This window comes from Anser anser (genome assembly GCF_964211835.1).
Source record: "Anser anser genome assembly, chromosome: 14".
Classification (NCBI taxonomy): domain Eukaryota; kingdom Metazoa; phylum Chordata; class Aves; order Anseriformes; family Anatidae; genus Anser; species Anser anser.
Window position 1 is genome coordinate 15,515,090 of NC_139735.1, and position 26,928 is coordinate 15,542,017.

The 26,928-nt window shown below is 37.9% G+C and overlaps 1 protein-coding gene across 12 annotated transcripts in view; it reads left to right on the forward strand.

The window, feature by feature from the left end:
- SLIT3 (slit guidance ligand 3) overlaps positions 1–26,928 on the forward strand; it is a 512,478-nt gene that overhangs the window by 354,992 nt on the left and 130,558 nt on the right. For all 12 annotated transcript variants that reach the window (XM_083798318.1, XM_083798310.1, XM_083798313.1 and 9 more), the window contains 3 exons: positions 3,422–3,493; positions 15,058–15,201; positions 17,755–17,918. In XM_083798318.1, the coding sequence (XP_083654444.1) occupies positions 3,422–3,493; positions 15,058–15,201; positions 17,755–17,918 (380 nt within the window). The remainder of the gene's footprint in view (positions 1–3,421; positions 3,494–15,057; positions 15,202–17,754; positions 17,919–26,928) is intronic.

The window sequence follows — 26,928 nt, forward strand, 5'->3', positions numbered from 1 at the left end:
CTTCTCCACCTGATAGTAAATGACATTTGTCAGAGCTGTGGCTAATTTGGTCTCCCACCAAAGTTGAGAAGGCAATGAACAATCAGGAGCACAGAATGAACATTTTAGTCGTTTTTTAACATTCTGATAAATGTCATTCTGATTCACTGATTGTCTGTTGACAGCAGTTACTAAACTGATTTCTGTTACATATTAACTTTATTCATGCAGCTTTCATAAAAATATTTGGGGTCTAAATTTCAGATGCTCGAGGATAGGAGAGTTATGTTTCTACGCCAAGCTTGCACAATAGCTGATAAACCTGCATATCCTGCTAAATATAACCAAAATACACGAGGAATGCAAGTGTATGTGCATTTTCAGAACTCATAATAACCTAAACAAATCTAAAATTTATCTCTGTTGGTAAGAGCACTGGAGATTTAAATAGGAGTTCTTAACTGACTGGATTAGTTTCCTGCTATATGCCCTTATCAAGTTAGTATTTTGTCTGGTTTGGTTTGGTTTGGTTGGTTTGGTTTGTGTTTTTTTTTGTTGTTGTTGTTTTTTTTTTTGCAGTCCCCCTCCTTTCCCTCTTGTGTCCACTCCCAAAGCCGCTGTTCCAGAAACATTGCAGTGTTTCCCTCTGAGGTAGGCAGAAGGACAGGACACAGAGGACAGTGGCTGCACTAATGGGGTGTACCTAACCTGGCCGATCTTTTTGGTAGGCTGACTCACTGCATAGTACAATTTTGGAGTGCTGCAGTTGGTACATTCAGAACAAAAGCATCTTGAATCAAGGACCTGCCCATTGTTCACATCTGTGGGTATGAGTATGTTTTCCTGTCTTAAATAGAGAAATGAGAGCTCCGAGTAGAGTAAAAGTTTCTATGCTTTCTGTTAGAGTCAATGGAAATAAGTAACTCAAGAACTGAGATGCAAGCTATTATGCATCTCCCCTCCCTTCCTCCTTGCTTCTTTCTGTAGGACCATTTGACTTCAGCTCTGGCATGGCAGGCAGACAGTGGCACTAGCTAATTTGGCTCTGTGTAGTGCCGAACATGAATTTGAATTAGAGACAAGTGCCTGAGCTCTCATACTGACTTTTGTTTAGCTGTTAATTTGTTTGAATGCTAATGTGCCACAAGCACAGAAGCCCAATTAGGTTTGAAACTGCTTATTTTCTTTTCATAGCTTCTAAAATTTGAAGCTTTGTTTCATTTTAGAAGATATTTTAATGAGTTTTATTTAGTTCAAAATAATAAACAGGCTGTATAAACACATCCAAGGTTTCAAATTCAGTGGAACTCAGCACTATGTGACCTCCCTACTTTTAAATAAGTAAATGAAAAATTGCACCAACCAGAGTCAGAGTTTGGTATTTCCATTTAGTAGTACCGTAACTAACAACTAGGTGCAAATATTGAGATTTCTCTAAGGTTTTATTTTACATCAGTGTTTACTACCTCTACAGCCATAATAACTCTTAGTGTGGAATGGGGATTTTTTCCTTCTTTCCACAGGCATTTGTAAAGGTTAGGTTCGGAAATCTTCCTTATATTCTGTAGTATTATGCGTTACTGATCAGCTGTGATTATCCTGCGACTTCACAGAACTAAAATGTTCACCTATCCTCAGGAAGCTTGTCATCTAAACTTTCTGTATAGGTGATGCACTTGCTAAACAAATACTGTTTGTAAAAAATGGAAACTGAAATAGAAGTATGCTAGATTCTGTAGGCACTAACTTCATGTTTTAACTTTCTAAACATACTTTATTTGCAAATGAAATTAGGAAAAAATAATTTAATGGTACTGGCATTCATTACTCACAAAACCCACTAACTGTAACAGTCCATTAAAAGCAGCTTCCTGATTCTGCAACAGACAGAAATTATGTTATGTTTGTTTAGAGAAAATACAATGCTATGATCGTTAGTTTCTTGGGTAGAAGTTCAGATCCTTCTAAACTACAAAAGCCATGAAAAATGAAGTTTCAAGTTTAGAATTTCATATCTAAGTTGTGTTGTTTTATTTAGATTCATTGTATTTAGGCTCAGAAATGAGCTGATCTGGGAACTCTCCCACAGAGGTGATATACTTCTGATGACTGATGAAGAGCAAACTGAAGTGGCCGTATTCTGGGAAGGCCAGAGAGTACTGTAAATGGCCCGTCATGCTAAGTGTTTGTTTTTCAGTGTGTTCAACTCAACATAATAATTTAAATGTTGAAAGACGGGGTAAAACAGGATTTCAGCCAGCATCCAAGACACATGGCTGTTTGATTCATTGCATGTTATTCCACATTAAAAAGTCAGGGAATGAACCACTTCAGCACACGAGCAGCACAGCTTTGGTTTATAACTAGGCTGGTTTATAACCATTTACCATGTCCATTGCAGAGCTCAGAAATTACATAAATATTGTTTTCCCCAGTTTGAAGTCTATTAAAATGTTTAGGTAAGGGGTAAAATTTTCAGAGGGAGCCTAGTCACCTTCTCTCTTACCAGCTCCTAACTCAAATTCTGGTTTTGACAAATTTTAACAGCTTACAGAAATCACATGAGTAAATGCTTTAGCCATGATTGAAATTCAAGTGTTCCGGTCATACATTATTTTGTTTTGATCCCTAGGTAGCACATTTTATTGTACTGCCAGTTTTGTCTGTTTTACAGTGAGTTCAGTTTCTGATGATAGTATATCTGCTATTTTCCGTTTAAAAAAAGGAAATATTTTGAATTCTAAAACTGAATTGTAGGTATCAGTATATATTTATGGTTGAATAAATGGAAGCTTATACAGTGACTCCTTCTTGTGTTATTAGTTCTTTATAAATTTTTTTTATAAGTAAGCTATACCTAAATTATTTTTGAGTTTCCAAATTCTATCATTATTCCCAGTTCAGGCTATTTTTATTTTTTATGTATATTAGCTAACTGAAGTTGTAGTAGCAGCTGGTGAAGCCATAATATTTTATCCAGTGATGCCTCTGTCACATTTCATGCCAATTGTTGTATCTTAAGAGGGACAGTTATATGAAATTTTATCTACAACTAGCTTGTGCTTCTTTCTTGTGCTTTTAAATTCACTATCACTGAGCTGTTTTTGCATCAGGCAATGTGCCTTTCAATGGTTAAAATACTTCTAAAAAGGGTAAAAAAAAAAAAAACTTGACAGAATGAAAAATATTTTAGATACAATTTTTGGATGATGTCCAGTTTCTACATTAGAAATGCTTTCCAACACCAGACGAAGCCTGAATCATAACGACTCATTTAATACCATGTGCTCTCTGAAAAGAAAATGAGATCAGTAGTTAAATGAAATGCCCACAGATCCTGGGCATGGTGCACAAGATCAATAAAGGTGATAATGCAGAGACAGGGGAGGACACTAAACTGGTCTGTTATTTAAGATTTATTTTGTGTTCCCATATCTTTCAGAGTGCTCTATGGAAACAAGATCACAGAGATTCCCCAGGGACTTTTTGATGATCTTGTGTCTCTGCAGCTGCTGTAAGTATGATCCTTTCCTCTTCTTTATTTTACATACTAACTAGATTTACTGATTTTTCAGCTTCTGACATTAATATAATCATCTTTTCCACTGAAAACTCACTGAGATGTGCTTGTCTGTTGTTTCTGTGTCAGGCAAGAGGGAGTCAAGGGCTGAAAAAAGGTAAGATGCCAACAGTTTTATAGCGCAGTGCATGTAACAGATAATAGACACAGAGGATTTAAGTGTGCGGAGGAAATGAGAGACTCAGCAAAGTCCAAGAAGGGAAATTTTGTCAGTGACTGATGTGAGGGTGGAGTTGCCATATGATTGTTTTTACACATTTAGCATTTGTGGTTGAATATCTAGATCCTTCAGGGCTACTGTGTTGCAAGTATCTGCACATGCAAGCAAAACGGCAATATGAAAGATCTATCTTATTGTTACCAGCCATGCTCAGTATTGTATTCTTTTCATGCCAAGTGTGGTTTAGTTGGAGGGAGAAGCCATTTCAGAATCTATTGTGTATTCAAGTATTTTATGCCATGTGTGATTTAATACACTGTCATGATCAGGGATAAGATACACTCTTCAGTATTTATTAATGTACCATAAAAATATTTCCTAAGCCAAATGTGAAATTCCAAATTCCACTCACTCGTCTCCGTAATCACAGTGGGAACCCTTAACTCCTTCAGAGAAGGAAATCAGTTACTATTTCAGCCAGTCAGCAGAGGGAGCAGATGTGAAGAACTTCTATTCCTAGCATTCTGAATATCATCTTGGGTTATGTACTCAGAGAATGTGATACATAAAACTAAGCGATTCTGGCTCATATCCCATGTCCCCCCACCCCACTTCACAAAACTCCCAAATAATAAATGAAATAAAATGTAAAATAAAAAATGTAGCTTTTTAACATGTTATTGTAAGCCTTTCGTTCTTGACACAACTAGAAATGAAAGTCCAAAATTTCATGATTAATCTTTAATGTGTGCCATGGTCTTTGAAGTAGCTATATGCTATACAAAAATAGGTGTAGATTTTGATTATAAATCCATGAGCAAAGAGAAAGAGCTAATTCGTAAAATAGTTCAAAATTGCTCTATATGTTAAGCAGAGGACTATTCAGGTGTGTAATTTAGCCATAAGATCCTAATTGCAAACATAGGCCATCTTATTCTAGAGAAGGACAAGCAAGAGCACATATGGTTTGGCTATGACAAACCCTGAGCTGCGATGATAGCAAGCTGTTCATCTCCTCCTGCAGACAGCCAATTATTTTGTCTTGGCCTTTTGCACATACTTTTTCTGGCAGCTCTTTTCCTCTCCCATACCTCCCAAGTTTGTTAGTACTTCAGTGCCTTTGCGATCAGTCTGTGCACTAGGAGAAGACTGCATATTTAAGAGGGAGGTAGTTTAACATCAGTGAGAATAATAAGCATGAAAGTGCTTAGAAGCTGGGACCTGGTGCATGTTGATAGAGCTGGCGTGTTTGTCACTGTTAAACTCATGTTGTGTCTGGTACAACAAAGATGCTGTGGGCAAAAGGAAAGGTAAAACTTTACCCGTTATTTTGATCACTGCAAAAGAAACTATTAAAATCCAAGCTTTATCAAACTCTTGTGGTTTTTGTTGTTGTTGTTTGGTTGTTTGTGTTTGTGTTTTTTTTTTTCTACCTGGAAAGTATATTACAGTTACTAGTTTGAAGCAATACGCAGTTGCTCTTTCTAACCCAGGGCTCTTTACAGATGCCGTTTCTCCCAGCAGAAAAAAAGAAAATATCACTCAACTCATGGCTCACACGTTGCCCTATAAAAACGGGGGTCTAGAGCTCTTGAATAAAGCATTAAACATGTTTCAGCGCCGTTTTCCTATAGTCCTTTTGTGCGTGTAGTGCAGGCTTTCAGTGAGTTACTTACTGGAGCCCAGATGCAGTAATTTTCCAGTGTGAATTAGCTGACAGCTTTCTGTTATGGGGGCAAAATCTATATGCCAGAGAACAGTTAAAAGGTTTAACCATTTAAATATTCTCAAGCTGAGAAGATGTAAGTAGGTAAGTCTTGAGAGGTTGCCCTGTTTATGGGATTCCCAGGGTGCGGTGACTCCGGAGGCTTTTAGGGACTTTCGAAAGAATTTAAATGTAAAGTAGCTGTTGGCAAGGCAAGCATTGGGTGATTATGCACACTATTTGATCGTGACTTTGAAGCAAGTATTGTGGGATTGCTTGTAGTATTTTAATGGATACCTAAAAAATAAACAGCATTTGCTGTTTTTAGACCTGCTGTTGAACAGTTGGAAAAGTGCCCTATGATTAGATCTAATTTAGTGTTCAGTGGGCACTAGATTGGATTTCTTCCTATTAGTCTGGAGACATACTGATAAGAAGGCTATGATTAAAGTATCCTGGTAGCCAGTATAATTTCCTAAGCTTGAACTGGAACATTTTTGAAAATATATTGGTCTTATGGTAAGGCAGCATACCCTCAGAAAAAGGGGAGTGGTGGTGGGTCCTGTGTAAAAGTGTTGAGATTTTATTTAGAAGGAAAAAATACTGTGAAATTGCAGAGCAGATAGTATTGTTGTTTACTGTTTTGGATAAGATTCATCATGACTTCTCGGAAATGTCCTTATCCTTCTGTTTAAATATACTATGACAGTACAGGCCCAGATTACTCCACCTTTATTCAGGCAGAATTGTTTTGTGTAAGTGCCGTACACCTACAGGCACTACCACTAATGTCAGAAATGCTGTAGCTGGGTAAAGTAATACTCAACTCAGGCATGTCAGCATCTTAAACTGTCCCATCTGTCTTTGGTGTGTGGAAAAAGAATTCAGAACAAGTTTTAGATGACCTGGCTAGCACTAGAATTCCATATTTCTGTCACACAAGACAGAGGTAAGTAAATAACATATTTAGCAGAAAAGAAACCAGGCACAGCTAGATATTATTTTTTGTTTTTAGTAGTATTTTTTAATTTGAACCCTATTGGGTTAATTTAAATATTGTTTCTGAAGTCTTCATTGTTAGCTATCTTAAATAGTTAACAGTCCCCATGTAAATAATCACGATTGGATTTCTGTTAAATTGCTGATTTCACAAATCTTAATGTTTTCCTAAATATGCAATTTTAACCAACTCAAAAGCAAAGGTTATTGTACAAATCCAACTATACAGCTGTTCTGTGGAACAGAAGCTTTTCTTGGACCATGCCATTTTCCTTAGCCTGTTCGAAGTTTCCAGGAGAGAGGATGCTAGAAAGCTACTGTAGCCTGTCCTTCATACATGCTTCTTTTCAGCAGGCTGGATCAAATGTCTTCTGAGAGTTTTAGGTCAATCTGGATTTGGGAAAGGGGGGCAACTGGAATCTGATTTTTTATTTCTTTATAGTAAACTTTTAACTTTCATTGCACTGGGCCATTAATCAGCCCAAAGTGTGGAATAGCATTTGCTTAATTATCAATGCTTGTGTAACTTGTTGAATATCAGAAAGGTGGAAAGGGTTTCAGCTTAAGGTGGTTTCAGCTTAAGTTTTCAAGTAAGTGCTAGGTATGGGCAATTTGAATGCCTGTCCAGGAGGCCTTAAGCTGAACTGAGTCTGTCTAGAAAGTGGAATACATTTGAATGTCCTTCTCACCTGTCTTTCAGCTTTCCTGGAATGTGGACAAGCTCTTTCATGAGCCCTTGAATTTGCCAAGCTGTCTGCCAATCACTGCACAGGGGGCACAACATAATACTGTGCAGCTCTTTCTTTTTCAGCAGCGCTGTGACAGATAAACCTGACGGTTGCTCTGCTTGCACTCAAACGAGCAAACGTGCAGAGCCAGCCTGCAGTGAAACAGAGTCAAGTGGCTCAAGGCAGTGAGCCGTGGATAATGGGCACCAAGTTTGTTAACCAGTATTTTTCATACCTAAGTAATACACTTTTTTTCTCCAGCCATATTAAAACAAACATTCTGGGAGCCTTTTTATTAGTTTTACATTTTATGCTTCAGAGTGCTCTGTTTCCTGGAACCAAAAGATATAAAATCTCTACTGTTTAAAGAGATTATATAGCAAAATAATATGAGGGGATGAAACCTCATTTTTCACATGTCTGGCAAGTATCAGTTTTCAATAAATCCTCCTTCTTCGGGAAGCTTACTTCGCATAGTTACTAATCATACAAGTGCTCAGGTGTGTTGATCCTAAATCTCATGGCTGAGATCCCCATTGTTTGCTGGACAAGCTTTGTGGGCAAGAAGAAATCCCGTAGTCAACTCTGTATTGGTGTTGGTTCAAGCAGATACACTCCTGACCTAAAAAGGAGAGCAGAGGTTTGTTGATGATACCTAAATTTTGACATATTGACAGATAAAATAAATTCAAAAGTGGTGAAAAATTAAACTTCCAGATCCAATCATCTAACCTGGGTTAAATTTGGAACTAGATCCGATTGGTACAACTCAGACTGACCTTTATTTAGAACAAGTTTGTTCGAAGTGGCAAGTTGTTTATGTGCTTTTAGAAACTGCTACTATCAACCTTCCCCAAACTCAACAAGTCATACTTTCTTTGAGTTATTGTACCTCTCACTGTGCTTTTTATGCTTTTTCTCCTCAGACGCGTAGTATATTTGGTACTGTTGTAGCTTTTCCGGTGAGGTTGCTAGGAAAATAGCTCCATAGTAAATTTGCCAAGTCTAAAGTACTTGCCTTGTTTGTAATTGTAAAGAGAATCCCAGTACTTAAGAGCTTAAAATAGGATCTATGATCTACCAAATATTTATTGTGCACTTTTAGAGCTTGTTAGAAGCTCAAAGAAAATCCAGTGAAGCACAAATCCATATGAAGTATTAAAAAAAAAAAAAATTAAAAACCCCTAAAGAATGCATATCAGTTCCAATACTTTGTGTTGTATACATTAAACTGTTGTATCATTAAATGGTGATGCAAACAGCATATAAATGCCAGAATAAAGGAATGACAGTTTTCCATTTCCAAGTCCTTTGTAACACAGTAGTCTCTCCTTCTCATAACAATATTCTGAGCTATAAGTAATGTTAGTAAGTAAGATTTCTTCATTTTTCTCATGGCAAAGAGAGAACAGGCATAAAATGAGAGCTTCTGACCAGATATAAGGGAAAACATTTTCACAATGATGAGTCAAGCAGTGGAGCAGAAGTTGTGCATCTCTGTTCCTGAAGATTTTAAAGACCAGACTGAAAAAAACTCTGAGCAAACTGATCTGACCTCACAGCTCACCTTGTTTTGGGCAGTCTACCAGGACAAGAAACCTCTTGAGCTTACTGCCATCATGAATTACCCTGTGGGCCAACAAAATAATTATTTCTCAGATAAAGCTAGTTGAATTAAATACCTCTAAATTGGTCCTGCTTTCAGTGGGGTTCAGACCAGATGACCTCCCGAGGTCCTCTGCAACGTATGTCATTTCTGGATTTTGTGATTCTAAGCAAAATGGCATGGGGACTTTTTCCTTGATTACTCAGAATATCACTAGCTGCGGCAGAGCTACTGTGCAGCCCTCATCCTTCTAGTCCAGGACAAAATGCTCTCTGCACAGACCTGTTTAATAGCTTTAGAATTGTTTTCAAGCCTTTTGCCTCAAGCTTTTTTTCTTTAGATTTCTGCATTTAGGCTGCTGTTGTGATAATATTACTAAACTCAATAACTGCTGTTAAAGTGAGGGAGCAGCATCTGCCAGACACAGAAATACAATTACAGTCAAGCATTAATGAAAGACTGCAACAGCATCTGCTTTTTCTGTGTCACTTCTGTAATCTGTCTGCATGCAGCTTCCCAAAACAACCGCTAGTTCATACGTCAGCTTGTAATTTATTAGCTCTTCTGACGCCAGTGCTCCAAGCTGGACTCACCTGACAGAAACTCTCCTAGCGTTTATTATACAAGAAACTAACTCCCTGATAGCTCAGGAAGTTGAGATGTGTTTATTCCCCTGTGCATCTGAATTATCATGCGGTTATCTGTAGGTGTAAACCGGACAATATCAAATTTTGAATAGCAGATGTGTAGATGCTATGATGACGCGCTTATAATACTCCAGGTAGTAACATGAATATGACACAATTGTTTTATGGATTTTGTCCTTCAAAACAAGAAGTTGTTTGCAACTTCAAATAGAGTTGCAGTCTGTTGGATGAGGAATGAAATGAGGCTTTTAAAATCTCTCCAAAACAGGACTATCAGACTATGCTCTGCACTTCCTTTTTGACTCATTATAAGCTCATTTTCCATTTTCATTTACTTTGAATAAAGTTGTCATCACCATCATCCAGCTTCCTGAATATGGAGAAACACTTCAAGCTGGTTCAAGCAAGCGTGATGATGAGTTGACACTGAGTATTATCAATTGAGGCACTGACAGACTCTGGTAGTCAGTCATCACATTAGAAAATGTAAATTTTAGTAGATGTAAACATATCTTTACACAGGGAGGCAGTCGGATTACTCCTCTATGCTCCAGGCCGTTCTGAAACATTTCTGGAACCTAATGCGATTATTTGCCAATAAGTAAGCAGAGACACACAACTACATCATTAGGCGCAGCTCATCAGTGACTGCTCAGGTGGCTGCGTAGCTCATCGTACAACACAGCCGTTGACTAGATACTTGCATATTGGCACTTCAGCTGTTCTCCCATAATAAACTGTCTTAAATGTAAAGATGACGCTCGATACCCTACAGATTTCAAAACAAAATGCTGGAAAAACCTTGCTGAAAAAAATATTTTGACTTTTGGTAACAGGTATTTTATATACTAAGGAGTGTTTTCTGCCAGGAGTCCTTTCCTTGCTGCCACGTAGTGCCTTTGAAAGTAGGTGAAGCCTTTGACTATTGATATTCTATAAAAGGCACGTGTATTCAATTTGTATGCTGCTTTTACTTGTGCAAATAACTTCATTTCTCCTCTCCTATGCATTTTGCATCTGCCTTTTTCTAGTGAGTTCTCATTTTCCCAGAAGAGTCTGGCATGTGGGATGTGCCATACACTTCATGGGATTCTTTTTCATTGTGTTGTCATCATTGTTAAAACGACAGTAAAAGGAAAGACAAGAATTTTTGTAGTCGTTCTGCACAGCTTTTTTTCCCCTACTACTTCCCTTTGGCTCATTACTCTACCTAGGATGATTTCAGGTCCATCCTATAGCAACAGAAATCAACTTGCAGTCTCCAGCGTGTGTTAAGGTTGCTAGGCTGCTATTACAGTCTCTGAGTTATGTAGTTATCTGTTGATAGTTTGATTACTTGACTTCACTGAGCTGAGAATGCAAACACTGCTAAGGGTAAAAGCCATATCAACATCCCCATTTGCTCTTAAAAAGCAATTTCTTCAATCATTTTGGTTTTGGAGTTCAAAATGTTGTTTAAATGTTAATCACTTGAAACTGTGCTTGGGCATATAATTCAATTATGAGACCATCTTAATTATGCAGATGGTGCTTATGAGCATCTGATACAATTACAGTGCCAATTCAGTACACATTTGTTCAAAGGGCTTAGCTGAAACACGTTATTATTTCAATGAGTGTGGACACACATCCCTCTTTCAGGAAAGGGGATCATGGAATTGTGATACTGCTCGCTGTTTCAGTGGTGTGCAGAGCACAATGTCCTTAACCACCGTCGCGTATTCTGGGGTGGTCTTAGACTGGCAAGAGGATTTCTTCATGTTTTTAACATATCCAGTGGGATGCAAATGGAGACTTGAGTTAATAATCTTTCATTCCTCTGGGTAGCATGCACTTTTATTTCTACTTGAATTTTTAACCTACTTTTGAGTGGTGCACCACATCTGGAAGCCATGTGTAAATGTCAATCCAATCAAGCTGATAACAAAACGGGAAAATTAGTGGAGTTTACTTTCACAATAAATCGGTGCAAAACAAATAGCATGCAATTCTTGATAAAAGATGACTCAGCTTTTAATATTGTCCCTTCTTTTGGTGCAAGTCCAATGAAAATAAACCCATAGTCTGTTTTACATCATAGTTCAGTGTTTAGGCAAGATCAGCATTTCTGCTTGCTACAATATATCTGTTTTTCTAGTTTGCCTTTGTGTTTTAAAAAAAATATATTTAACTGTATGTGAGGCCAGTCACATTTACCTAATTAATAATTAAAAGCCTGGGGGGCTGTGACATTTAAGAAGGAATCAACAAAGAATTGGAATAGTACCCATAATGGATATTTTAAAATAGTTGAGTGTTTTGAAAGAAGATATATAAACCTTTATGCTTACAGCCAAAAGTCATCCTCTAACTCACAGCAAGTAGGAGGTTAAAAAAAAAAGGGGGGGGGGTATTTTGTTTTCTCATAGTTTTCCACTTTTGTTTCCCTTTCTCACTGATTTTGGTCAGAAATGGGACATTAATCTATGTTATGATTCACCCGGTATGGCTACATCTGGATTACTATTAAGCACACCATCTGTCCTCTTTAGATTTAAGTACTGCACATATACTGTGTAGATGATATAAGGAATAGGTGTTGTCACCTTGGAAGAGCTTTGTAGTACCTGAATTCCCACTTCTAAACAGTCTGCAGAAGCACTTTCCTTTTACAAATTACTTTCTCTGATGCTTAAAGCAGAGGGTGTGCCTCTGTACTCTGTATTTGTGACTATGTATAGGATAAGTTTTGCTCATTTTTGGTGTTTGGCTCATACAGAAATGTCACTGATTATATCACCATGAATCTAGTCACCAAACATTAATGCTAGGAAACCTTGTCACATTGTAAATTCTAATTGCCAGCATTGGGTTTATTCATGTTTTGTTGAAAGACAGAATGAATTTGAATCCTGTGTTCGACTGCAGTTCCAGGTCAGCTGTGCTCTGAGGGCTTATTAAGTGGGATCAATGACTGTTTAACTTCCAGCCCGTTCTTCACAGGGGGTAAGCAGCATCTGTAGAGCTTTGCACTGCTATGTGTGCACTTCTTAAAACAGACACAATGGTTGTCCGCATATAAGAATCCAAGAGTAGTTCAGTTGTAAATTCTTTTATTCCTGAGATTATCTTCAATTTGCTTAATGCTTTATTAAAAGCACTACTTGCAATATAAACTAGAAGTAAAATAATAGTAGAAAATAACATCTAGTAAAATATATCAAAGTACATTCTTGCTTCCAGTTTCTTTCCTGTATAACTAGGCACCAAGCCAAATTATAACAAGGTACCAAGCCATGGAGCAACCAATCTAAGTTTATGTGCATTACCTAAACACAATGTGAGACCAATACCCAAGGATGGGGAGTAGATACGGGAGGGTTTGCAACATTTAGTGTATGTCTGGGGCTATTGTTCAAAACTCAGTAGATGGTTCTGTCTTCTAATGACTTGTTAACCTGTTCTTTATATAAAAGATAATGTACAAGCATAAGAGAGAAATGCATAATGCATGAGAACTGAGCTGTAGAAGACTGCTTTGGCTTGGACATATGAATGGCTATAAGAAGCAAGTAGTAAGAGATGACATTGACGTTTGCTGTTGAAGCAAAATCTCAGAAGTCTAATACACAGGAGGAACTATTCTGGAACTCTTGTGATAACTCTGTTATTTCTAATGGAGTCAACCGAAGTATGGATTAGGTGTCACGTAATTATCAGACAAAAATACTGGTAACAGAGGGGTCATAGTAATGCTGCTCATGATTTCATAAAATGATTTTAGTTATTAACTCATGCAAAAATATGACCTCATTTGTCTGTTGTTGCCTTCAATGGGACTTTCTCTTACCTTACATCAAAGTTCTTTTTCCAAGACTCATGGAGAAGAAAATTCAGGTGAATTGGTATTGATTTTTCTGTTGGCTAGAGTGGTGAGTTCTGCTCTAACACCCTCTCACTACATTCCTGTTCTCCTTGAGAAAAGGACTCTGCCCAAGTATATATCCATCTTCTGCATAGCACAGTTACTGTATCCTGTTAGTACAGTAATGAGGCTCTGCCAAATTGATGGTGGGAGCACAGCTGTAGAGTGCGCAATGTTCCAAAGGTTTCACCAATGGAAAGGCATGGTGCTGTGCAGAAGAAGCGCTTTCTGAACTTATATTTTGGAGCAAAAGAAAAGCATTATATGCAGCTAACAAGCATGCATTTGTTGCCTGTTAGGTTGGCCTGTTGTCTAGAGTTCTCTATGTGCAGTTTATCAAAAATTGAAGTTCCCTGTGTGTTTTTAAGTGTGTTTAATGGAAAATGACTTTTCCTTTCTACCTATAAGTACATTTGCCTTCTGATTTGATATTAGTGTGAAATCTTATGGAGAGTCACATTAACGTAATATTAAACCTTTCAAACTCAACGGCAAAGTAGCGAGAACTTTGTGATGAAGAGAGTTGGATTAATACCATACCCTGTTTGCGATGTACCATTTTTCTAATACTTACGGTAGTTGAAAGATGTGGATTTTAGCTCGTGTAAGGATAGGTCATTTCTTGTCTATTTTCCTTCTATGTGTGAAATATCACATATGTAGATGACAATGGCAATTTAAGTGTTCTCCTATTTGTTTGTCTCATAAGGCAATCCAGCTTGTTGTTGAGATGGTATATACTATATAGTTGCCAGGACTCTGGCTAGATAACATAAGAGAACTTGCACAAGCCCTGTCATAGATTTTCTGGCTGAACTGATTAGTTTTACCAACTGGTTGCTGTGTAGATGTGCAAACTAAAGTATAAACAAATAAATAAAAGCATGACAAAATATCTTTGTGCTGCTTTTCCAAAGCTGCACAGGAATCTGACATAAATGGAATTAAATATCTTCACAAAATTGTAGGACAATTGAAGTTGGAGGGAACATCAGGTGGTTACTAGCCAACAAGACTTAAGAACCTTTACTCAAAGCAGTCAGCTTACTAGGTTGGAGAAGGTTGCTAATGACGTTATCTGGTCTTGTCTTGAAATCTCCAATGATGGAGACGGTGCAACTTCTTTGAGTAACCTGTCCCACTTCTTGGCTATCCTTATGCATGAAGTGAGTTGGGTTTCAGTAAGTTTTAGTCCAGACTCTACATTTCTCTCTTCTTGTCTCTGAGGCGAACCACATTTTCTGTTCTTCCATGACCAAATTTACCCTGCATTGCTTATCACAAGATGTCAGCCTTCAGAAATTTCAGTTAGACTTAAGACAGCTGCCAACTATACAAAACTGAAAAAAAAAAAAAAAAAAGGTTTTGTCATTGTGGACTTTGTATGTGAGTGTGTGTATGGAATAGCAGGGTGGGAAGTGTTTGCCATTTCCATGTATATTAAGCTGAAGTCTTTAAATATTTGTTTGGAATTTTGAACAAATGGGGAAGGTGAGGCATTAAAAAAAAATCTAAGTATTTGAAGCTAGCTAGCACTGTTATATGTCTGTATGTTTCTCTAGCTATGAGAGTACTAATACTGTCTGTGTTTTTTTCACCTTTTTAATGTAACAAGCAAATGGAGACATGTAAATATGGAGCGGCTTTGGTGACTGGGTTAATATGTTTTAGATTTAACCCCAAAGTTCAGTCTATCTTTATTTGATTATTATAAGATTAATGAATTATAAACCTTTCCTCTATTTTCAGGCTTCTCAATGCCAATAAGATCAACTGCCTGAGGGTAAACACGTTCCAAGGTCTGCATAATCTCAAACTGCTATCTCTTTATGACAACAAACTGCAGACCATCAGCAAGGGGCTCTTTGCACCACTTCGATCGATCCAGACTCTGTGAGTATGCAGGCATATCAGAAATGACAGCTCTCCTTTTTTCCCAAAAGATGTTGCCTGTCTTTGCAAAGGCTGTGCATCTGACATTAAGAAAATTTGAAAGAGACACCAAGGTAGCAGCCCCTCCTTTTCTGAAAGAAACAAAAGGAGCAAGATAAAGAGAACTGTTGCATAAATTCAGCACAGCTACCTATAGTAATGTAGTTATGTAAACATCGTAAGTGAATTAAGCTACCCAATTAATTCATTCATACTGTTTGTTGGAAGGTAATACACACAAATTTGACTCTGCACAATATATGAACAGGGGATTCTATTTAAAAAATTGCCTAACAGTTTTTAACGAGCTAGTGAGATGGTGTAGCTCCTCACTGGGGCTGAGATATGCTGTACCAGTCATTGCTTCTGAAATCATATTTCAGCTAACATTCCACTTTAAGTGAAATGATGCATTGTATTATTTAATCCATTAAGAAAATCCACTAAACATTTTTTGAATGTCTTTGAATTGGAGGCATTAGGAGAAGCATTAGCTTCAGAAGCAAAATTGGGAGCGAAAGTATGGAAATGACTTGATACTTTACAGAAGAATGTTTCATCCTAAAGCTGTGAGTAGGAAGATAATAAGGTAATAGGACTTCTTCAGAACTGGAGTTGGCAGCCTGATATAAATGAAAAAAAAGAAACGACCCCCTCATACACAATATTGTATGCTTGTATATATACATTTGTATGTGCATATATAGGTATAAGCCTCTGTATATTTGTGTATATAAATATATACACATTTTTAATACTGGAAATGCATTACACAAATTAATTTTATAATTGTTTTAATTCCCATATAAATGAATTAATATGGATGATTCCTAGCTGCAGGGTATCTGCTACCTCCTCAGTCAGCCAGAAGCACAACCTTAATTTCCAACAGATATCTGGCCAGTACATATCGTTGTGAACCATTAAGACATTAGAATAATCAGGTAGAAACCCCAGCCCACCTCATCCGCACACACCATCTGCTACAACAGTAGTTTTCAGACTATGTATGTGTGAGCGTAGCTACATATGTAAACAAGTGTGACAGAGAAGATTCAATTACAAGGGTACATGTGATTTGTCAATTTAAACAGGCAACACCCTCTAAGATTTAAAAAAAAAAAAATCTATTTGGTTTCCATGGGTTTTTATTAGTACTGCTGTTGGCCACTACTTAGAATGGCCTTGCTGCATCCCATAAGGATGCTTTTTCAAGAAATCTTTTGATTCATTCTCCCATTTTTGTTACTCCAAGTGATTGCCATTTTCTGCCTTTTTTGTAGAACAACAAAATTAGGCCATGTCCTGTGTCATATGCTTACTTGTTTGCTCTCTGGACCTTTCACACCAGGAATGGCATGGTTTTACTACAACAGCAATCTTTAGTTTCTTTAGGCACTTTCTGCTATGCTAGCTTTCATTTCCCACTTCTTGACAGCCATTGCCCTGTTGTATTTTGCACTTATTCTGTTAAGTGTCAGTTCATAAATATAAATCCAGACAGAAAAGAAAAGTAGTTTCTGCAGGTGGGAAAAATACACTAGCAATAACAGAGCAGCGTTCTTGTGAGGATATAACTTGACACCTCTGTCCAAATCCAAATTTAAGCATGTCTTTTACTGTTTTCCCTGTTATTGGAGTGTCCTGTTCTGCTCCCTCGGAAATTAGAGGGGTGGGTGTGAGTTAATTTAACGGACATCACAATCAAGCTCTAAGAGCTTGACAAACTCCTGAGATACTGCTCAACTTTGATAAGTGAAAAGGATCATAACAAAAGCAGAGAAAAGATCTTTCTCTACAAGGAACTTCAGGGGATTTCTATTAACAAAGTCTAACTATCCAGTTAAAAAGTATGCTATAGTGCCTATCTCCAGCTGTGTGGGAAATGTGTTGTGCAAATTTTGGTGAAGGATAGAGTCAAGTTTTACTTTGCATAAACAGTTCAGTCTCAAAACTAAATTTTTTTGTTTCAGGAAGAAATAGATGTAAGGGGAATACTATTAGGCATGTTGATTATGTGCAAGTGTCAATTTCACTCTTGAGAAAAGGCCCCTGGATCGCTTCTGGCTTTGCCCACTGATCTCAGGCACTTCACTTACTCATATTTTGATCCCAGGAAACTGAGCTGCCAATAAAATTTCTTTTAAACCAGGGTAAAAATGATCTTGGGTCAGGTGCATCGAGAAGGCAGCATTTCTCTCATAATGCATCATTTCAAGCTTTCAGGAAAAAACGCTGGCTGCTGTAGACAGTAGGTCTGTGTCCTTTAAAGCAGGCTTTGCTGTATTAATTTTTGTTTCCTCCATGAAAGAACTTGCAACAGCCTTAATGAGCTACAAAATGTGATAGCTCGCAGAATTCTTCCATTCATGTGAAGCTCTGTGGTTTCCGCCAGGCCTGGGTTTTTGGAAGCTTATTCAATTACTCTACTCTTCAGGTTTGCATTTGTGAAAAACAGTGATGGAGTACAGTGTCACAGGTCACTTCTGATTAAACATCCCATCCTTCTCTCAGACATTTAGCTCAGAATCCATTTGTGTGCGACTGCCATTTGAAGTGGCTGGCTGATTACCTGCAGGATAATCCGATAGAAACCAGTGGCGCTCGATGCAGCAATCCGCGTCGCCTTGCCAACAAACGAATCAGCCAGATCAAGAGCAAGAAGTTCCGCTGCTCAGGTAATTCATTTATCCAGGCTGTACTGCACTTTCAATTCAGAAATAAGCAGGTCCAGAGAGCCTACTAATCGAATCTGCAGGACAGTGTTTGCTATAATGGATATTATGGAGCATCTTTTAAAATTAAATTTGGAAAATTCAGTTAGTTCTTCAAAAAGCCAATTACCTTATGGATTTAAGAAAAGAAAAAAAAATAAAAAGGTAGTCTATAGCTGCCTTAAAAAACAAAGAAAAGAAAAAAAAAAGCTTGTGGCATTTAATTTTTAAAAAAATTGCTAAGTTATAAAATTTCTAAGGAAAACAATGAAGACGTATATGAATTTGTGGCAAACTACATATTTTGGAGGGGTGGTAGCTGTGAAGATTTTTATTTCTATTCAGGCAGAACTCTCAATGACCTTAATTATAACTGAGCTCAAGTAAATTCTCAGACCTGAAAGGCTGAGAACATTATGGGTGAAATTTTTATATAACTGGCAGTGGGCTCTGCTGACCTAGGATGTGAGTGAAGCTGGAGGTGAGGGCATGGCGTCAATTCATATACTTTTATAGATATTTTATATCCACAAGTAACATGCATTAATTTGAGTAAAACTCATCAAAGTTGCTAAGATTTTTGTGTTCAGTAAGCTTTGAATCAGTTTGTATCATAGTTTGGACAAAGATTTTGTATTGTGAGCTAGATGGAGAATTTTTTCCACCTGAAAATAAAGTCCAAAGTAACATAAACACCTTCTACTCAACCCTAGCAATCCTTTATTTATGGTACAGCTGTCAGTAAAAGTATTGCCTAATGCAGCACAACTGAGCAGACTGCTTTTTTATGTTTTGATATATATGTATTTTAGATTACTGCTTTTTCTTCTTTTTTTTTTTTTGTATACAGTAAAGGCAAGCAGGTTTCAGTGAGATAATATATTAGCGTGTACTGAGAAGAAAAATGACTTATTTGATGAAGTAACTTGCAGTGTTTTCTATTAAAAATAACTATGATTTTTGTCTTTTCCCTATGAAAAAAAAAAAAGCCATGATTAATTGTGCTCCTCGTGGTAAAACATTAATGACTGTAGATGGGGATGCAACACGAAACTGAATGGCAGCAGCCCAAAACAAGCCATGGTGTTTTGTGCATCTCTGCAAGCAATATGCTGAGCTAAACTGTCTCTTTATGGGGAAAATAAAATAAAGATAACTTCATTTGCAGTCAGGTTGTCTTGGGTATGCATGTTAAAGTCTTCCATCATTTGTGACTCAAGCCACAAAATTTATAACTAGAATTGAAATTATGACATACTTTCCTCTAGGTTTTTGGGTTGTGTCCATCATAGTAACAAGTTAATTAGCCAGTAATATTCATCTTTAAAGAAACTTGAAATTAAAATGCATAAATATGATTCAGAAAAGGAAGTAGACTGCAGAAACAGATCTGAATAAATCTGTACCCTATTTGCCATGGTTACTTTCTTCTGCTTTTATTAATAGGCTAGAGAAATTAACGTTATATATGTGCATGCATGCCTTGAACAATGGTACAGGCTATTGGATAAGGCAAACACCATCTGATATCATTTATGAAAGGTCATAGCTAAGAAGAGCAACAATGCAGAACGCTGTGGCTGGTGATGTTGAGAATAATATTTTGTATGAGTTCTTATCTTGGGGGTCTTTTCCTTAAGGCATTAGGCTGTTTTTTTCCTTGCTCTCCAGTTCTATGAGAACATCAAAACCACATGGAAAAGGCATAAACCTGACTTATGAAGGAGGAGGGCAGGGAATGTACAGCTTCAGAACAAAGATTTCAGCTGGATGAAAACTAATTCTATTGAAAAGCTCAACAGAGGAGCTATCCTTGCCTGTAGACTTTCCAGATGGTGTTGAGATTCACTGAACTCGACTCACTCTCTACTCACATTGAGCAGGGGGAACATCTGATGGTTTAGAAGAATCTTAGTTTGTAAATCAATCCAGAGAACAGACATCCTTGGCACCTGTTCTGCTCAAGTTGTCCCTTTGAATCATGGCTGTTTCAGACTTCGCATTTAGCAGGAATTTTCCATGTATTCTTTTTGAGGAATATGTTTGATCCCAGGATTTAACACAGCATGTCTTTGTGCAGAAAAGTCCATGATGTATGAATCTTGGTATTCAAAGACAGGCTCTTGAGCAGTGCTTTGTGTTACCCAGGAATGAGTCTCCATGATCCTATTGGGATGGCAACGCTTAGTAACTTGTCAGTGACCCTGCTGAGTGTGGGATTCTCCATGTCATTTTTACGTCTTTAGCTTAGTGTATAGGAAAAGAATTTTTATTTTAAATCCTTTTGTCAATGTTCATCTCTTTGCTCAGAGGGCTCACGCTTCAGGGTTCTGATATTTTCATGTAGTTTAATACATTTAATAAACACCAATAGTTAGAAGTTAGTCTTGTGGGGAAAAAAACAGTGAATACGGGGGTTGGCATAGGAAGCAATGTGAAGGGTGTTATCCCAAACTGGTCTTTGACCTTTGAGAGGTGGTGATGATGCACAGAAAGTATGAGCTTTGTAGAGGTACTCAGCCAGAGTCAGGATCATACCCATGCTAAATACTTCGACGTTAGGGCAAGGACCAGCTCTGAAGTCATCACATTCTGTCTGAGGTTTTCCTGAAGCACTCTGTGTTTTCCATGTCTATTTGGATTCTGCAAGATATCTCGAAGGACACTGTCAGGAAGAACCTGGAATGAGAAAAAAGTGTGTTTGTTGAGTAAATTAAGAGAAGACAGGGAAGTCCTTTTTGTACACGAATAGGAGAGAGGAGTGGTTAGAGGAATGGGGAAGAAAAGCTGAGATGTTTGAAGTTTCATCAGTTTGAAATGGTAGAGACATTAAGAAGGTAGTGTCAAGAGAGCACATTCAGCAGTGCAGACAGGCTAAACAGAACTGTATTCCATTAATTAAATGTAACTGTGAAGACAAAACTATGCAGCACAGAAAAAAAAAATCGAGAGAACTTTGTTCTGCATATTGGTTCCTTTAGGATTTATTCCATCTCCCCATTATCCTTTTAGATAGTCTTTAGCAAGAAGAACATGCCTTCTTTTTTAATTCATCATCAAGGCACTTTTCCCAGATGCTATTTCCTTCCTGAACAGAATGACTCAAGCTTTTACTGATAATGATGGAGCAACATCTGCAAAGGTTATGAGTAGCCATAGGAAGTAGATTCTGTGCAACAGGTAGATAATGTACATAATTCCTTTTAAAATGAGAATTGGAAGCATTATAGCATGAAATGGAGGAACAGCAGGGAAAGGGACATGTTTTTGCCGAGGGCTGTGAGACAGGCAAAGCTGTTGGATACACTATCTAATACGTTTAAGCCTCAAATGGCAATTGATACTATGTCTTGTGTTTTTCTGCCTTCCATTTAATGTAATGCACCAAAATATAATAAACCTCCCCCTCGCTCAGCTCTTTCCCCACAGTTATAGAATCTGAGACTAAAAGAAAGGAGTTTTTATGAAAGAGATATCAGAGAAATGGTCTGAAACAAATTCTGTCTTCTATTTGGAAAAAGGAAATGCTGTCATTTTTCAGTGGCAGCAATAAAATTCTGATCGTTTTCTTTTTGGCTGCATCTGCCCACTATGACTTAAAGATCCAACGGGACTTGCCAGCCTTAGGTCACTGGAGGCTCCCATTTTTAGTCAGAATAGGGGGGAAAGAACAACAAAAATCTTCCACCCAGTAGGATTTGATTGAGTTCACTACACAGCAGTTTTGTTTCCTAAAGCAGCACTGGGCTTTAGGAGGAAGGGAGATGAATCTATGAGCAGATTGTGTTGTCTCTGTGGTAGCTTCTTGCCACTTCAAGAGTTGGCAGGATTCTTGATTGCTGTGTGACACTGTACGAAATAGATTTCGCAGAGGGCAGCTCTTGTATTCAGCTGTATATCTTTTTTGCCCTGCGATAATGTTTGTGTTTATCAATGTATTGTGTATTTAAAAAGTGATTAAAGTTCCACGTGCTGTACCTACACAGACCATTTCTGATAAGGATCAAAGAACATGCATATCTACAAGCATAACATCACCAAAGCTTTCATCTTCTAATTACTAGAAATATTAGAAATAAGGTTCCTTTCAGAAATACTAAGAAGTAAACCTGTCTTGCTGCTTCCTCTTGCATTGGGACATACATTGTATCTAACTGACTTTAATTAATTACTTCGGTTCCAGATAGTGCTGTACAAGTCAAAAACACAGGGAATAATAGGAAGAGGACAATGAACCATCTGATAGCACAATTCTCTCTTTTTTTTTGGTGCTGCCTGTTGTTAAATCAAAGTCAGCCTCTGCCATACGTATGGATCTAGAGCTTGCGTGTTTAGGGCTAGTGTCATCCTGTGTTATCCTCTGTTACTAGAAAGCAGTATATAGTTGCTATTTGTTCACTCATAATTTTCAAAGGTGTTTGATAAACTCTCTTAGAAATTGTAGTTTTCCTCCTAGTTCCTTATGTGTCTTTTTCAGTCTCTGTGTTCATACATATTCATATTTCTTGAGTTACCTGTCAACATTGGAACAAAGTTCCTATTCCTTGCGATCACCTGGAATTTCATTCTCTTTTTTCTGCATTGTTTCAGCCTTAGAAGTATAGAACTACAGTGGACAGAGATTTCCCAGTCAGAAGAAAACAGGCTGCATGTCAGGGTGTTTTGTCCAGTCCCTACGGCAGCTCACATGTTTTCTGTCCCTTGTTCTCCCTAGGTTATCCTGTTCCCTATGGTTAGCAATATGTAAACATTTAAGCTCTTTGGACTTTCAAAATGAAAGGTGTAATATATCATCAGTCCTCAACCAGTGTTTAAGAGTCACGAAAGGCAAGTGAGTTTAATCCAGTTCTTACAAAAATAATGTGTCTGATTTAAACACTCTCAGTTTTTCCCATAATTTGCCAATCACTCCAATGACAGATTTGCAAATTCTTTCCATTTTTAGTAAGCAAATAGTCATTTACAGACACTGTAGTCATATTGCTGTCTTAGTATTTTCTGTCTGATGAAAAGCACTGATATCCACTTGCTCGTCTGCTTTGCTGCAGTGCTGCAGTGACACATGCTCAGGGATTCACGATTTGGCCTGCCCCTAGCATACTGGTCTCCAGCAGCTCCTGCCTGAGCACGCACCAAACGTGACAGCTCTCTGGTGTGTCCATGCTGGAGGTGACAGTGGTGGGCACTGGCAGTCCTACACAGGATGCTCTAGGCCTGGGCACGTTTGCAGGAAATCTTGTCTGAGGCCAGGCTCCAGCACTCTTCCTCTTCTGGGCTTTTGCTTGAGCATGAGTGAAAGGAATATGAAGCACTTGCCTCTGATCTGGACAACTGGAAAATTAACAGCATTCAGATTTTGCTTTTTTAATATTTGTTTTAATTCAGTTAAATGCTGTGTGTTGTGGTTTTTTTTGGGTCTTTTTTTTTTTTTCTGGAAAGCCACAAAGACTCAACAGAACTATCTTCAGAAACTGAGTATAGCAAAACTGAGGACATGTCTTTGTTGTGCCTAATAATTCTATCTGAATGAAAGGTTGTTTAGCAGCAACAAATTACCTGCAGATTGAATCCTAGATTGATTTCATAATTATGAACATGAAGTCTTCACTGTACGCTGTGAGTATATCTGAGCTTTGCTTTGCATGACATTTTTCTGAAGTTAAAGTCATTAGGGAGTACAACACAACTGCTATGACTAATGGTAATGGAGCTGAATTCCCTTGTACTGTAGAAATGTTCTTGTTGAAAAAGTAATTTGTCTGTACTGTATGCTGATTATAGCCCTCCATTTTCTGTAAACCTTTGATAGCAATTCAGATCTTTATAATATTATTCGTGCCAGTCATCCTAACCCTTCGCTAGCTTCTGATGAACAATATGGTGAAGGCTTCCTGACTGCAGTAAAGGGGGAAGCAGGCAGAGTGGAAGGTGTTTTACTTGGGGAAACGTAGGTTTAGTACACAGTAGATGGGTCTGTTTGGCAGAGAGCGTGATTCCTAGTGGGTAAAATGAAAGGTCTTAGTTAAAAAGTGTATTTTAAGGATCTTCCTCATTTTATTTTTAAGTTGGAGTAGTCTTCAAAAAAAAAATAAAAATATCTGAACTACTTTGTTACCAGCCAACATCCTTATTTGCAATTATATTGAAGAGACGATAAAGGGAGGGAGAATTAATGTCAAGTCACAGATGCATCCATATTGCTGAGGCATGCAGATAATACAATCGTCCTAGGTTCCCTGTGCATGTGGCATGCAGAGCGATATAGGTTCTTCATTTGAGATTTGACTTGTCCTCTGGAGGTGTCATTATTAGCAGAAAGATGGATGATTGCTTCTGTAACTCAGGCACCTCACGAGCTAAGGTGGTGCACAGCTTGTTCTCTTCTTCCTCGCAGAGGTGGTCCCTTCTAGTGGCTTTGGGTAGCGAGGGGTGGGGCTGAAATCATATTGCCATCACATGTTTTGAGATTAAGCTGCCCAACACTCACCAAAGACGCAAGTTTAGCACCTTTTTGTATGCATTATGGTGACTTGAATTGCATAAAGAAAATTATGGTGGTGTCTTTGGCATGAAGGTAGCCAGTCAGCTAAAACTGGTGCAAGAATATTCAAGCCTGCAATTGGACAATACATTTTTCTCTGACTGTTTGGAGACTACAGCAGGCTCCTGAAGTATTACAGCTTGATGGGACAGTAAAATAGGGTCCTAGATGCAATTTCTTTGCAAACTGAGGATTCAATGACTGATAAGCACATCTCAGATTACTAGAGCTCAATTAACATTAAGAGCAAACCATACGATCTTGCTTGGATGTAGAGCACTTCTACTTGGATCTTTGTGGGTCTGTCTTTATTTGTTTGTTGTTGTTGTTTGGGTTTGGTTTGTTTATTTGTTTTAATGAGAAATGGCAAATATCTGGGGATACAGTCATTCCTTTTTCAACATTTTTGTTGCAAACCTGTATGCAGAATGACCTTATGCACATCCAAGGGCTTATGGATTTTTTTTTTAAACACAATTTACTGTGCCTAACACAAAATAGTGTGCCTTCCTGCTTTCTACTCTATTTGCCAAAGAAAGAAAGAGGTGAAAAGCATTAGATTATTAATTCCTATGCATTTTTTGCAAAAGCCTGCAAAGAGCAGAAAAGCCAAAATATGCTTGTGGATTATTTTGCCTCTGATGTATTTTGGGACATAAATTAGGGCTTTGTCAGGTTTCTTTATGTGCTGGTACCTCTTGTTCATTGCACTTGATGATTAGCTTAGGCAGTTATTGAGAGCAGTGTTTAATTAGTGCAGCAGAGGAACAGAGATTTGTTCAAAATATCCTCTAGGGGGTTCTCAGGAAGATGTTTGCAGGGCTCTGACCACATTTTTTTCCGGTAGGACTGAAAGAGTTCATGGACGCTGAAATTACTGAGTTTATTACAAATATTCCTCTTAATACTGAAAATCTGCATATGATACACAAGTCTTTGGAAGATGTGAACCGTCGCTTAACAGAATTCCATGGATAAATTTACTTGAAGAATGCCAGAATTGCTGCATTATTAAACAGGTGTAGGAATAAGGATATGAAACTCTGAACCCTCCTTTGCTAAAGCCCTACAAAATTACTGGCAGAAATGCCAGTTATGTGTAATTTGTGAATAAATGAGGTAAGGATTTTGCAGGGTTATGGATACTTAGAATGAATCATGGGAAAAACCTAATAATGCCTATTTCGCCATTTTGCGTGAGTAACAAAAGAAAATTAGTAATCTAATTTTTGTATCATTTAGGACTGTGGCTAGTTTAGCAGCTTGTGGGGAATGAAGGTTTATTGTGTTGCGTTCCCCCAAAAGCTGCTTGTCTTACCTTGAGTACAGTTAAGGAAACAAACCCAGCAGAAGCTGACTAAGATAACACTGTGCATAGTTTTTGGAGTTTACAAGTAATTGTGTGTTGGCTTTCTGCACAGTAATGCTGGTTCATAGCAAAATGTACAAAATGAAGCAGAGCCCTTTGCTCTATTATCTGTCATCTCTGCCTGAGTACTCACATTGTTCTCTATGTAGGCAATGAATAATCTGCTTGATGCTGACTTTGTTCTTTGTGCAATGCAAACCCCTTACTAAGGATAGCAGTGTTTTATTATTTTTTTTAAGGCACAAGCATTGACCTTCACTGAAGTCCAGCAAAATGTTCTGAGCAGTTGCAGAGGACAGTCTTTTCCTCTCATTTGTGAAGCCTGCAAGAACATTTGAGATGTGACTTTCAAAAGCACTCTCCACCAGCATAGCTCTGCAGACATTAAAGTCAATGGGAGTGTTATTTCAGTGGGAGCAGTCAAGCCAAAACAGAACGCCCTACTTTATATGTCAGAGCTTCAGGAATGAGTTATAGTAAGCAAAGCTGTTTGAAATAATCAGGAAAGAAAGAACAAATTGTATGCCAAGAAACAAAATAACAAAATACTCCTGTTTGCCTTCATATCACAGAATATGTCTTGAGTCGCATGTGTGTGCCACGATGTTAGAAAGTACAGTTGAAAAAACAACCACAGAGCAAAGCAGTGGCATTACAGATTGCCAATGTAAGCGCCACTGGCACGAAAGGCTGCTGGGAACTGAAAGCTGGGGAGCTCACAGGGAGCTTGGGGAGCGTTTAGTGCCAGAGGTTGGCCAGCAGCTCAGAATCCACTGTTACTAATATGAGCTGTGGTATTTCTAAGATTGGATTTAAATAAATGGGACAAACCAAAATGGAATTTATTCTGAAAGGAGACACCATGAGAGTGTAAGTAGCTAATAAATAGCAGCATACATCAGGCATTCAGTATGTGGTGGAAGTTGCACATCCTTCCTGGAGGGAGCTATTTGCAGTCCTTTGGCAGTGTTTTCTATCATACTAGTTCTGTCTCTGAATTTGCCCGGGCTCTGTTCTTGTACACTAACCCCAATTGTGCTCCAGGGTGTTCCTGCAGTGGTAGC